Here is a 15527-nt window from a genome sequence, read left to right as displayed (position 1 = left end):
GTCGCCGGCTGTCAGTCACTCTTAATACCGAGTAGTGACAGGCTTATAAAACACCAGCTGTTCCCTAAAGTGTGTGTGTTTTTAGGAACAGGTGTCAGGCAGACCGGCTTTGCTCTTAAAAAAGATCATACTATTACAATTATCGTAATTACTATGCAGACAAGCTTAAAATTAGCACCGAGCTTCCAAAATAGCTTTGTCTGTCAGCTGCGCAAAAGACAAACAATGAGGAATAAGTGTTGGGAAGTACACGTGTTTACGTCTCGGGGAGCCACAAACTATATTCATACATAAGAAGGGCTTGATTTATATTCTGGGGGCTGCCATGAACAATAATACCGGTAATAATAATATTAATTATTCTTTGGGGGTCACAGGTATAAAATGGGCGATGTATGCATAGGCAATATGCACTATTTGGAGATTTATTCTGACAAAGATTTAAACCACTTTTTTTGGGCTAACATAAAAAAAAAGGTAAAGTTGGATAAGCTTTCAAGTCCTCAGAGGTTTCCTTTTTTGGATTGAATGCTGCCATCTGAAGATGAAACTTCTGAGGTTTCCAAAAGCCTACGTATCTTGTATGTACAGTACTGTAGTATGGTAGTATAAAGTGTAAATGTATAAAATACACATTTTGGAACTATATACATAATTTTTTAAATAAAACACATTCATGCCCAAATATTTTATGTACAACTATCCATTGGGAATATAAGATGTGTCTCACAGCATGTGACATCATCAATCAATATCATTTGCACAATTTAGATGTCATTTTTAATGGGATTAGTCTATCTACTGTGTTGTGGGTACGTTAAGATGAAAATTGCTAGATGTGAAAACATCCACATAGTCCTCTAAGGACCCTGACAGTGGGGGGGGGGGGTGGAAAATGCTTATGTCAGCTTGCCAACAAATTCCCATCTGGTCTAAATGATATAATGAAATCCCAGAGGTTGCAATTAAATGACTAAAACCTGTGAGCCCTGGTACATGTTAAAATATGTATTGAGGAAAGCATTAAAGTCATCTTTAGAAGACTGGAGTCCTTGGTCTGGAGTGTGCAGAATAATTTCTGATGTGTCATAGTACCGTTAGCATGTGTTTGCGATACAGAAGCATAAGAAAACTTCAAGGGTTTAAAAGCAGACTAGCTGATAAACTTGGGATTCAATAGAACATAGAAACTGGCTTCAACATACGGCGGTTTCAGCAATGGTTATAATAACGTTTTCAGCCACCTGTTTGCCATGAACATTTTGGGGATTCATCTAAGCTAAATCAGCAAATTAAGAAGGATAGGTCAGTCGTATGCAGGACCATCTTTAAATCTGAAGGTGTCCCCAGCTGAGCCGTATCTAAGTGGAGGTACAGCTACTGGCCCAGAATATTCCACTGAGTGGTCTGTGTGCCACCTGCTGCTGGGCACTGGAATATGACATCATGGTGGTCTCCAAATGCAGTGGGAAAGGTCTTTGGCAGAAGAAGCACAGACCACCAGTGTACTATGGCAGCTGCTGAGGGGACCCAATGGAGAGCTGCAGTGGGCCAGTCATGTAAACCTGTAAACCATTTCATTTATGTGACTGCCGTATGGTGTGTTAAAACTCAGTTTTTGTAACTTAAGGTGACAGGCCTGCTGTAAATGCCAATATATAGAGAGAGTATCCGGTATTCTATGAATAATTCAAAAGATACTTTTGATTAAACACAAAATAACTAATAAGATTCACAGATGGAGCATTAGATGCTTTCATGGAGCAACCAAAACACAAAATAAGATAAGAACCTATTCTGTAAAAACTTCATCTATCTACACGAGATATATTTATTTACTGCCAGTCTGCTCCAGCACTGGCTTGGTGAATGCTGCAGGTGGCGATCTATTCAGACCTTTGTGCAGAGGAACAGCAAGCTTTCCCACTGATTTAAATGGGAGTGCTTTCCTGGCCACTGATTGGCTGCTTTAAGCAGTTGCGTTTTAGTGGGGCTGTCAGAAACAGTAAACTGTCCCATTAATGTTCCCTGTATTAACTTCTCCCACTTCTGCTGAAAGACTGATCCATTAGACTACCATCCTCCTAGTGATGGTATATCTGCTTCTCCTCCCCCAGTCTATTTATTCTTTTAGCAAACCAGTCAAAAAAAAAAAAATCAAGTAGGCTAGTTTGACAAAATCTCCCTGCAGAAAACAAGAGCTGATTCTGATCCTGCAAGCCATTTACATTCAGATATTTAACAATTCTCTCCTTTAACATGGTTTCCATTATTTTTTCCCACTATTGATTCCACTACTTCATTACACTCACAAATGCATGTTTAAATTATGTTCACGTACGGAACTGAAAAGATTCATATTTAATGGTCGCTCCGTGCTTGTACTTATGATGAACTAAAGCCTCATACTTTCCAATACTAACAACTTCTTGTTTCCTTATACACTATTTGAAGCACTGTTCTGTTTTTTTTGCATTGATAGAATTTTAAAAAGCACGATATGACATATAAATAATACTGACTGCGTGCTGTTCAAGAAAGATGTGTTTTTCTATTCCGCTCAACTACTTGTATTTACTGAAATAACTTTAAGTAGACAGGCATATAAACTGCTTATAAGGCAAAACCCGGATTTATTTATCCCTAGTGTCCTTGGCTATAAACACTTGTTGGTCTTCCACACTCCACCGCATATAATTTACTCAGTGTCACCAGGGAACTATGAAGATCAATCACTTTGATATATTTATATGTATATATATATATATATATATATATATATACATATATATTATCACAAAGGCAACCTATACTGAGGTCCTCTTGACACCGTTCTTTGCAAAAATTGCAACAGTGATCTTCATGCATAACCACTCTTTATAGCAGCTCGGCATAGTAATGGCAGAACTCCTTCCATTAAATACAAATGACAAACTATACAAGGGACGATCTAATTTAAGCCCTTTTTCACCAAATACCAGGTATTTTTATAGTTCTACTCTCATCTTCGCAGGCGCCTTGAGTGGCTGGTAATTTAACAGGTAAACTACTGTTTAACACAAAATCGATGATGCTCTACACTGGACGATAGCTAATCCACTTGATCTCAATATTAGGAAACAGGATCGGCAGGGCAAATCAAGTACCGCTTGGAAGCAGACAAAAACAGCATTATGGAAGCTTCATAAAATCCTGAATCTTGATTTACTGTTCTGATTTTGCGCTTCATATAATTTATTTCCCCCCAAAGTTTGTGTTGTATGCATGAATATCAGCTTCTTTTGCGGTACCTTCAAATTTAAATATATCTTTTGTATTTTTAACAAATTCACTGTAACTGACTGTTTATCTACAAATACATATGTGATTAAACAGAAATTGGAACAACTTTAAGAGGTGATGGTACAGATGCTCATGTCCAGGAGTCATCTTAAATGCTCACATTGGGGAGCAGTGACTATCCACTGGCTAAATCCTATGGTATACATGGCATGTATGTAGCTGTGGAAGAGGTTATTTTTTCTGATAGGACAAACGTTAATTGTTATATTGTGATCTCACGATGGATTTTATGGAGCTCCTGGATTGTTGGTTTGCTTCAGATTCTAAGAAGTAGCTGATCTTATTAGCAGTGAAAATGTTTAATGGCTGCTACTATTAAAACAATGATAAAAAAGGAGACAATCATGGCACCTCTACGGTTAAAAAATATGTTTGAAATGATTCATCCAAACCTTAACCATGGGCTGGACATATCTAAAGAATCTAGAAGCTAGTCAGATAATTTTAGGAGCCAACTTGTTTTTGTTAAGAGACATGATGGCATAAATCCATTGAAATAAGATAGCACAAGAGAATAGGAGGCATGGCTCCTGGGATTTGTCCAGATATGCTTAACCATTTAAGTTCCCTTGGCCTTGGGCAAAAGAAGAGACGTCCACAACCATTCCCAGATTTGCCATGTACCTGTTCTGCTTGTGCCCTGTCTGCAAAGTATTTATACATATATTTTGGTAGTGTAAATAGGTTTTTAGACATTATATCTTGGAAAATGGAAACAAAGTCTACCAACAAACATTGGCATTTGTATATCTGCTCTGTAAACACTGCTAGTAAGTACTGCTCATACCGTAGTTTTTGGTTGCAGACAAAATGAAATAACGTTAAACTCAAAGCTAGTGCAGCTACAGCAAGATATTTATTAAACAAAGCTTCTTATTGAAAGGAAAGCATTGTCCATCTTTGAAATAGGTTCTTATATAAAGAAACATCGTTAGAGAGCTATCGTGCTAAGCATATTCCATCAGACACAGGCACAATTGCTCTATGGCTTACTCTTTGCTCTTCTGCAGGATCAGGATGATGTTATTTTTCAGCTTACCATTTATGTGTGACGTGATGAGGTCTGCAGCGGAGCCATCCAGTCTGTTTTCATTTGTGCTGTTGCTTTGTTCAAGTAGCCTGTCCGTCATGGCAATAATACAATGTAAACTCTTTCCTACATTGGCCCACACCCTATCCTGAAAAGAACATAAGTATCACAACATATACAAAACACTCTGAACACACAAAGACAAACTTTCTCATCATCAAGTTACTAGTGTAAAGTTTAAGCGTAAGAAATCAATCTTCCCCATCCATTTATCTATCAGACTAAGTACATAGACGCAGACTTAGACGCAGAACTTTGCTTCATCAACCATATAACTAGTCTAACAGCATAAACACCCATAAAAGAAGGGGAGAAAAGGACACATCAGCCTATTTACTTTTCTGCAAGGAAGGGCTACTAAACCACAGGCATGTCTACAAATACATGCAAAGTCAGATGGAAATGTGTAAGGCTATTGATGATGCTATTGATACCCCAGTGTATTCCCTTTTTGACTGGAAATAAAACTCATATGCACACAAGTACGGTAGATAAATCAGCATCCGTCCTTCATGTGTTCATGTAAAGAGAAACCTATTACTTCTATCCATTTAGGATCATATGGATCCCTCTGCATTCCACCTAAATCATTCTTAAACGATCAGTCTAGTTACCAAATTGAATTCGAGTGCATCAATTGTGGAACAAACTGCAAAGCATTTTCCTGCCTGCAAATTGGTGTATGCATTCCTTAGTCATATCATTTTTCTCCTCCCTGAATGCTTCAGGAACCAGGCAGCATTAGTAGGTACACTTCTTCCACATGCTCAGTAGCACTTCCTTTGAAGTCACCAAACCGGCAGCCAATCACATGTACGGTAGCGGAACATTGGTGTTCAGACAGCATACATGTGATTGGCTGCTGCTACTACCATTGGTTTTAATTGGCGTTTAGCTCCCCTTGACTAGAATGGGAGTTCTCCTGAGCATGTGCAAGAAGTATACTGAGGTATGCCCCTTGCTTTTAGTAGAGGCAGCTGGGGAGGAGTGTAATGACACAGAAGTCTCATTTTCTAATTCCAATACCTGCGCCGATTTATTTGCAGCAAAATTGACTTTAACTTGTTATTTAACATATAGGAAATAGGGTTCAGGGGTGTTCCTTTAATATTGTACTAAGGTGATTTAATCAAATCACTTGCTTGGAATTAAAAGAAAATCCTGTGTGAGCTACTCCCTCGATAACCTACTTTCTAATCATATACAAAAAGAAATAGGTAAGGTTATGACGAAAAAAATAAGCAGATGGGATAACAAAAGTAAAGCAAGTCCCCTGGTTTATGACTTGTAATAACGGAAGCACACAGACATTTGGGACTGAAGCTCATTAAATTCTGGAACACAATTGATTTCTAGGTTTTTGTATCATATGATTTAAAGCATTGCCTCCCGACAGACAGTCCTCAGGGATCCCTAGCAGGCCAGGTCTAAGAGATATCCCTGCTTAATGAAGCGCAAGTGGGTCAGTCACAATGGCTGGTTTGTTGTACTTTTTTTTTATTACAGGGCAGTCATTTGCTATAAAAGGACGAGAAAGTAACAAATTTGGCGGTGGACGCTGTATACAAGTTCACTGGCATTCTACGACAAATACATAAAAAAGTAGTATTTTGTGAAGCAAAGGAGGGACATAGGGGTGAAAAGGGTTAACTATATATATATATATATATATATATATATATATATATATATACACACTGCATGTGTATGTACAGCTAGGTTATAACATGATCTCATCCATATATCTTTCTTTATTTGCCTTGTTTATTCTTTCTGTTAAAACCCACTTGCTTGAATTGTTAAACTGTAAAACTTACCTTAGTTTAAAGGAAAGTTGAAAATATTGATTAAAGTCAACGACACTATTATTAGCGTGGCCAGAAATAAAAAAGGAAATCAGCTGTCAGAGGCCGCAGATTAGATAGGCAAACCCTATTCATAGGCAAACCTCTAAAATCTCCCATAGTATATGACTATGCATTAGATAGGGTCAGCTTAGCCATTCTAACAAGACAAACTTGCTGGCGTTGAACCCTGCATGATGCATAATTAGGCTTGTGATATGATATGTTTCAGTTCACAATCTGTTTAATTAATTGACCCTTAGGCAACCCAATCTGTATCTCTATTGTACTTGTTTCAAAGAACACATTGACAGACAAGTCAACAACTAACAACAACATTGCTGTAACATGACCTATGGTCACATGTAATACGGATAAAGAGATAGAGAGTCTAAGATGATATATAGTTGGTCATCTGGAAAGGAATATATAATTCTGTTGCTGGTAATACGTTGTGTGCCTGTAATTCGGTTCTTGAAGGCAAGCTCATTTGGTGCTCCTAATTTCTTTGGCGTTTTACAGCCATGTATTGCCGCTGTGACTCAAAAGTCTATTGAGTATTAAGGAAATCATGACAACGATGAGCTTTTCTCTTTATTCAGATCAATTTGTAACAGTCAACCAAAGTTTGTCTTTAAGGGTTTAGTTACCATCACTCATTCTCACGGTGGCTACTATGCAAGACATTGTATTAAACAAAAAAACAAAAAGTTTAATGAGGAAAGCACTTTTTTGCCGCTCTATACCCAACTAAAACCACATATTTTGTGTATGATATATTTACCTTCTAAAAGCAATATGCAATATAAAAACCAACACGGGGATGGAATACCTAAGAAATCACCCTACAAATGGCATGGTGTAACTAAAACTGTCAATTAACTAAGACTTCCTCTCTGGAAAATAAGATATGTGAAATAAATACAAGGCATACGCTTTATTAACAAAATAAAAATAAAACCCAGTATGGTAGATATCCCTGTGTGATTTACCTCCACATCAGGAACGTTAATGAATCATGCCAACTTCAATTACCACAGCCGAAATTAGTCCACCCACATTCACGCTGGTCTTTAAAACAATGTTCCTCTAAGGTATTATTATTTTCTGCAATTATGCACGAGTTAAACGGTTATCTCTGAAGCTCACAATTTATTTTAGTTTGTAAATATGCCTGTTAGCTGTCAAAGAATAAATGAAATGGTGGAACAGAGGAATGTTTGTAGGGGAGAGCTCCTTCTTCCAGCTTTTCACTTTCAATCAATAGAGTGTTCAGATTGCCTCGACTATCTAGGAAATGAGCAGGGATTTTACGAAACTATTGACAAATGATATGCATCCTAACACGGTAATTGAGGTTGAAGATGTCAAGTTCACTCTATCACATATCCCCCTTATTTTGCAGTTGATTAAAAAAAAGCTGTGCGAACTCAACAAAAAAAATCTTGTAAATCCTGAAAATAAATAGCTATGTGTTCTTACTTTCCCCACTCATCTTTTTTGTTTGACACTATACTCAATTTGTGGAAGGACAGGACAAAAAAAATTACTTATAATAAGTTTGGTTAATTCATAGTTACAAAAGGACCTCTTATTCTTATGTTTCAAGTCCAAATTCAGAGGCGTATCTACTGAAAATAGCGCCTATGGCAAGCACTGAAATTGCGCCCCTGTCCAAATATCTAAAACCCATTTATTAGTCCCTGCTGCCGATATATATATAAATATTAGACCCTGCTGCCGAAAGCAGGTATAGATCAACACGCAAACCCAGATCAACTGAAATTCACTTGTGATCTCAGCACTGAAGGTATATATCAAATAAACAGAATCAGATATACAAATCCTGTATTTGCAGGTACACAATAATAATATATGAAATGTAGCATCGCAGGTATAGATGAAATAAATACATGGAAACCGCATTGCAGGTATGAATCAACTGAATAAGACATATTAACCCTGTATTTGCAGGTACACATAAATAATATATGGAAACATAGCAGATATGGATCTACAGAATAACACAAAAACCCAGCTTTGCAGGTATAGATCAATTGGAATTCACATAAAAACACGGCATTAAAATGTATATTTAAACCCCCTTAAATTGCAGGCATAGATCACAGGTTGCAGACCCCAAAGCCAGCCCTGGCGTCCACACTGCCCACATAGAACCTGGCCAGCACCCAGATAACACACATAAGATTTGCCATCTTTGTCCCCAAATAGCCCAGCACAAGTCAACTTTGTCCCCAAACAGTCCGGCCTGTAACATCTTTGTCCCATATACACCCTGCCTGTGCCATCTTGGTCCCCATCTCTCCCTGCCCGCTGCTTCACTGCTGAGCGCCATAATACGACGTCATATTTCGGCGCTCAGTAGTGAAGCAGCAGGCACCAGCGAGCGGCTTTTAAACTCTGTCTTTTTTTTGATGCGGATCAAAAAAATAAAAAGACAGCGTTTAAAAGTCGCTCGGTGGTGCCCGCTGCTTCACTGCTGAGTGCCGAAATATGACATCATATTACGGCGCTCAGCATGAAATGCCGGTACCGGGACGGAGGTAGAGGCCTCGTGGAGGAGAATGAGGGGCGCCGAGCGGTTGCTAGGCGCCCCTCTCTCTCCTCCGCATCAAAAAAAAAAAAAAAAACGGCGTTTAAAAGCCGCTCACTGGCGCTCCCTTTCAAATGGCGCTTATGGCACGAGCCATAGGTGCCATACCCTAGATACGCCTCTGTCCAAAATATAATACGGTGATAAGCAGCTACACTTTTAACCCCTTCATGACAAAGCCCGTACATGTACAGACTCACAATGCATTATTTTTAATGGGTTTAAGGACATTGTCTGTCGGGAAGTCAGAGATCTATGGCGAGCCCATATTATTTATTTCAGTACCATGGATAGTGTATAAGGATAGTGTATAAGGCATTTCAACAGTGCTGATTTCCTACGGGGGACACTTTAAGTTCCCTCTGGAAGATCAATAACAAAAAAATATTACATATTCTCAGAAAGGATACCTTGGGTAGCCACTTTGCTGATCAGTTGAGAGATTGGTGTTAATTTAGGGCGCATTAGACTGTAAGTTTACAAGGAAAGGGCACCTCCTTTATATACCGGCATGCCTTAATGTCTGTTAATGTTGTTGTAAATTTGAATGTTATTATTGTAAGAACAGGGCGCACTATAGATTAAAATGTGTATGTGTCTGTATAATTGTAAAGTAAAAACTATAAACAGGCAGTGCAGGCCACTAAGAAGCAGCAGCTTGAAAACTGACTGCTTTACTATGAAATTATTCTTAATAAAAGAAGCAAATTTCCATTTTTATTTACGTATGACTACGTTTACTGTACTTCATTATGCACCTGGTTTTCATACTATGTTCCATCAGGATAGCTTCCCTTAAACTGCTGCAATTGCATGTGTGTGCGTATATATATATATATATATATATATATATATATATATATATATATATATATATATATATATATATATATTGTGACAGTGTGAACCCCAGGGAGATGATTAGCATGGCATCTGGGTACAGCTGCTATGCAGAGTATACATATGGGTCCCTGGGGTGGAGCAATTGGAGAGCAGGGTGGGCCAATGCTCCATTTCCCCATTTTGTGGAAACTCCATGCCGGGTTTTCCATGAGGCAAGAAGTCCACAGGATCTGGTCCGGGATTTCTATGAGGCTGACATCAGGCACAGGTGCTGGACATTAAAAACCCCTGGAGCCTGATACTCAGAGAGACTGTTGGGGGAAGAGGAAGTTCCCTGTACTCCCAGGGCAAGGAGAGGCCCTGAACAAGATCATCCCTGAGCCAAGTGAGGCAATACCTGCCTGGACTCTTTTGTGTGCTGTCTGGGGGAGGTTTTCCAGAGCCTGGCGTAGCTGGGTCTGGCTGGGAGGTTGAGATAGTGGGTGATTAGGCTGGTCAGTCTGCACCAGCGTAGTTTAGTTAGAGAGGGCTCCAATTGGGAGCTAGGTTTTTGTTTTATGATTTGGTTTTTGGGGTTTCAGCAATTACAAATAAAGCGCTGTTTTATGAAACACTGGTGTTCCTGACTCTGATTGCCCTAGAGGACTGTGCTTAAGACCCTTAAAAGTGACATGTATGGCCCTCATGCTATAGGGTTTGTCACATATGGTGGAGAATGCGGGCAAAGCACTGCTATGGTCTGTGGGCAGAAAGCAGGAACCAAGTGAACAACTGAGTGGATGCTGGTGACGAGTGCTACACTGGATCCAGGAACCCCAAGTGTTGTGCAGCCTGAAGCTACCAAGCTGCAGTGGATGTGCCAGAAGTGATTACAGCTTAACCCGGAGGATTGAGTGGAAACTCTGCAAAGACTGTTGCATGGTATGTGCCTTTGTGTATTGCTGGCTCAAATACATATGCTTATGGAGGATGGCCTTGATGATCCGAATGTGAAGTTTCTATTTGCTGGATAAAAGTATTGTGTATCTGTGAAACCTGCAAAAGAAAAGCATTTTGTCGCTATGACCTGCTGGTAATTACTTGATTACATACTGCAGAGGGAGCGATTAAAGACTCTGGGATTTGTGTATTGCACTGACTGTTGGTCTAATGCAAGATGGGAAAAGGACAGCAAAGCAGAAATAAAATGTCCTTTCCATGTTTCACTCGCCAGCCAACCTGCAGTGGATATGTGGAACCACTGAAGCTGGCACAAGAGGCAGATATAAAGTGTGCAGGGTCCTGTGTTGAGGCTCAGGAGTTAAAGGAGGAAATTGAATCCTTAAAGTGGCTGCACCAGGGTGAAGTCTCTGATTTGAACTTGCAGCTGAAAGTAACTGATAAACGAGATGCTATCAAACAGAGAGACTATGAAATTAAGAGACTGACAGAGTTAAATGTTTCCTATGACAAACAGAGTCGTGGTGAAGGTAACAATGTGGCATGGACTACCAAGCTCAGGAAAGTGGAAGCTATGCCCAGAGATGAGCTGAATCAGTATGTGCTTGAGCAGTCAGAGTATGTTGGGAAACAGATCTGCAAGAACAAAAAGCTGACTGATGAGTGTTTGCTAAAAGAACATGAATTAATAAAGGTTAAAAACCAAGCAGCACAATCACAGGAGGAATTGCACCGAACTATTGGCCAGCTTGAGGGAGAGAACCTCACTTTGCAAAATGAAATGGCTGCTTCTAGAGAAAAGCATTGTGTTGACCTGTCAACAAAACTGCAAGAGATGCAACAGTTGCAGGAACAGTTGCTGATGGTTGAAAAACGTCTCGCGGAGGTGTCCCAGAAAGGTAAAGAGGATGCAGAGCGTGTATTCGAGCTCCTGTCTCAGAATAGCAGTGTGAATTTAACACTTGCAGTTGAGCGTCTAGAAAAAGTAAAGCTGCAGGAGACCGTAAAACCACTACAAGATGAAATCCAGGTCTTATCTAAAGCCAGTAAAGAGAACACTGAACTTCATAAGGCCAACGTGGCACTAAAAGACAAGTATTCCCAAGAAAAGGCAGAACTGGAATCTTGCAAGGAACAGCTACAAGCCACAGAAGCCCAGCTAAAGCAAATGGAGGCAGTTATGCTTCTAAAAGAGGAGGAGTTAGCATCGGCTATCAGCTCCAGAGATCAAGCTTTAAGGGAAAGGGATACGGTCCAATGTAAGCTGGAAGCAATACTGACTAACACAGAGCGGGACAAGCAAACTTTATTGAGGCAGGTTGCTGATATCCAGGCTGAGAGAGACAAAATGGCAGAGAGTCTGGAGAATGCCAAGACTTCGAATGTAAAGCTTCAACAAGTTGGGCTTGAACTGGATAAAGACAATAAATCCCTCAGGCATCAACTGGCAATATCAACCTTAGAGCTGAGAGAGGTGAAAGCAACCCTTGAGGAACAAAGGGTTACTGCAGTAGAAAAACACAGACTACTACAACTCCAGTTAGATGAACTGGGTCTACAGCTAGCTGAAGAGAGGGAGGCCAAGCTAGCTCTGCAGCAACAGATCAAGGTCCAGGAGGAAGAGGACACCGTATCTGAAACGTTAAATATTGTACAAGCAGCAGATGAGCGGCCACAGTACAATACAAGATGTCTGGAGAAAAAGACTGTGATTAAGAATGCCAGTAAATGTAAGCTTTATGGGTTAAGTGAAGGAGGGTCCATACATGGTGCTAGGAGTACTGACCAACTAGTAGAGCAACATGGCATTAAGCTGCTCCAGGGAGCAGGTGGTCCCAGGTCCGGTAGAAACCCTACTTCAAAGGTGGAACCTTCTACAGGTGACAGTAAGGTACACAGTTTACATGCATCTAGGGTAAATGACCATAAACATGGGCTTCGCATCAAATGGAGTGATGGTGAACAAGCTACAGGGAAACAGCTTGAAGATGGTGTGCGCTTGGCTGTATCGTGTAGACCACACAGAGTAGACCTTCTCAATGGGCAAGCTACGATGGTCTTCATTTGTACAGAGAAGCGCCGTGGCTGTGCAAAGTGTTACCCATTCACTGATCATTGCAGAAACCCAGAAGGGCAGATGGATACAAGGAGAAAGTATCCACTACCGGGCCACATTTATGGTGTGTGGAAAGGAAAGCCCCCTGATGCCAACCTAAGAGGGACGTCATCAGCAGAGCTGCTTAGTCCCGTGGTCGCTCAGCCCCATGGTTCTGAGCTGGTGGGGAGGATATGTGACAGTGTGAACCCCAGGGAGATGATTAGCATGGCATCTGGGTACAGCTGCTATGCAGAGTATACATATGGGTCCCTGGGGTGGAGCAATTGGAGAGCAGGGTGGGCCAATGCTCCATTTCCCCATTTTGTGGAAACTCCATGCCGGGTTTTCCATGAGGCAAGAAGTCCACAGGATCTGGTCCGGGATTTCTATGAGGCTGACATCAGGCACAGGTGCTGGACATTAAAAACCCCTGGAGCCTGATACTCAGAGAGACTGTTGGGGGAAGAGGAAGTTCCCTGTACTCCCAGGGCAAGGAGAGGCCCTGAACAAGATCATCCCTGAGCCAAGTGAGGCAATACCTGCCTGGACTCTTTTGTGTGCTGTCTGGGGGAGGTTTTCCAGAGCCTGGCGTAGCTGGGTCTGGCTGGGAGGTTGAGATAGTGGGTGATTAGGCTGGTCAGTCTGCACCAGCGTAGTTTAGTTAGAGAGGGCTCCAATTGGGAGCTAGGTTTTTGTTTTATGATTTGGTTTTTGGGGTTTCAGCAATTACAAATAAAGCGCTGTTTTATGAAACACTGGTGTTCCTGACTCTGATTGCCCTAGAGGACTGTGCTTAAGACCCTTAAAAGTGACATGTATGGCCCTCATGCTATAGGGTTTGTCACAATATATATATATATTGATATATACACACACATACATACATACATACATACATACACACAGTAAACTCCCTTACAGCAGAACATTAGTTTTTCAACACTGAAGTTAGCCTAGGTGACCCTTCTGCATTATAGATTTTAAGCGTTACCTTCTGCTTACTTACTATTCCTACACTACATAGGTTTGTATTTTAATTTCCCAAGTGGATATAGCGATGTAACTTTTGCTTTAACATCATATAACAACAAATCTATCATATGCCTATTTTTTTATATTAAGAGAAATATTGAAATACTGTTATGAAAATATATTTTTAGAAAAGTATAGAAAATTGTTAAATTCATAGTCCTTTACGCAGGCAAATTAAGTCTGGCCAAAGATCAGCAGTAATGTAATATGCAAGGGAATTACTATTGTTCTTTATTCATTATTTTAAAGTGCAGGAGTTAGAAGAAATACTGCATTGTCTATTGTGTTCACTTAACCGACTTTGGACCAAATACTAGTACCAACTGCCAAGGCAGTCCTTTTGCAGTATTTGTACAAGAGATTTGTTAATTTTTAAACCATCTGACCTCTCCTGGGAGAGAGACTGTACTTAGAGATGGGTGTTTTTTTTTTGTTTTTTTGGTAACTCCATCTGAAACTATGTTTGCATTTATCGTTACCACAATTAAGTGTGCCCATGTCATATAAAAAGATCTATATATGTCCTGCTTGTGATATGATACTTATTTACCATTAATTAATTATTAATTAATATACCATTAATACGAAACAAAACAAAAAATCAGTCTGCGACTATCATAAAATCAAAGCTTTTGGTGATCTGAACCATAGCCTACTAACAACAATTGTAATACTTAAACTAGAGTTACACAACTATGCGAATGCCTGCCTTTAAAGTTGAACAAGAGCTACTTACCCATTCCTCCTCGTCGTATTCGGAGTGGTGGGGTATGGAATCCTGCCGCGTTATTGGCTGTGCGTACTCTGGGCCATCTGAATCACTTCCACCTGTGTCACTTTGAGGGTCTGTAAGCTTTTTATTAGCACAGCCTGGCCGGGCTGTGTATAAAGCCAAAAGAGCATTGCTTACAAGTTGGTCCTTAAATGAATGAACAAATAACTCTGTCTGTGGAGAAAGAAAAGAATGTAATATCACGTAACGGTTTTCATAAGATAGGTGTAGAGTGTGTGCTGTCTACAGTTGACCATTCCTTTTCACCTGTTACGCACATCTATCCACCCTCACCGGCTTCCTTATCTGCCACAGCTGATATCATTATATAAACCCAAGCGATTTATTAAGTTGTGTTATTGAATACAACTCTGTGGCAGTCAGAGAATTTAAAAAACAAAAATCACATATTTAAGATTAGTAACGTAGGCAGAACATGATCAGAATTTGACGGTTTGCCCACAAAATGAATCCATATTTCCACATTCTGTCTCAGGAAACCAAGGCAGAATGTTATCAAGTATGTTTAAAATACTTATGTAACTTCTTAAGAAAATGTCCTGGATTTTGCTTAAAAATCTGGACAGTTTATGCCAGGGGATGCAACAGACGGGGAGAAATTAGAATATTGTTTTAATATCCACTCTCATAACAGACCAGGGGCGTAACTAGAAGCTTCAGGACGCCTGTGCGAGAATTTGTTAAGGGCCCCCCCCACGCTCAGCGTGAAGCGCCGGCACCCGAGACAAACGCCTCATGCTCCCACCACTGCAGTCAGGGCAGCGCTGAGGCAGGCGGCGGCAGAGGGGACAGAAGGGCGCTGAGTGGTTGCTGAAAACGACTGCTCGGCACCCCTTGGGCCCCCTGACCGGCAGAACTCCAGGGCCCGGTCGCAGTCACGACCCCTGCGACCCCTTTAGTTCCGCCACGGTAACAGACTATGATGTCATACA

The 15527-nt window shown here is 40.4% G+C and overlaps 1 protein-coding gene across 2 annotated transcripts in view; it reads right to left on the bottom strand.

Annotated features, from left to right (window-relative positions):
• INPP4B (inositol polyphosphate-4-phosphatase type II B) overlaps positions 1-15527 on the bottom strand; it is a 202570-nt gene that overhangs the window by 27065 nt on the left and 159978 nt on the right. For both annotated transcript variants that reach the window (XM_053460982.1, XM_053460972.1), the window contains exons 14-15: positions 14539-14748; positions 4382-4520 (exon numbers count right to left, since the gene is read on the bottom strand). In XM_053460982.1, the coding sequence (XP_053316957.1) occupies positions 4382-4520; positions 14539-14748 (349 nt within the window). The remainder of the gene's footprint in view (positions 1-4381; positions 4521-14538; positions 14749-15527) is intronic.

This window comes from Spea bombifrons, chromosome 1, assembly GCF_027358695.1.
Source record: "Spea bombifrons isolate aSpeBom1 chromosome 1, aSpeBom1.2.pri, whole genome shotgun sequence".
Taxonomy (NCBI): Eukaryota; Metazoa; Chordata; class Amphibia; order Anura; family Pelobatidae; genus Spea; species Spea bombifrons.
This window is presented reverse-complemented; position numbering and strand designations above follow the sequence as displayed.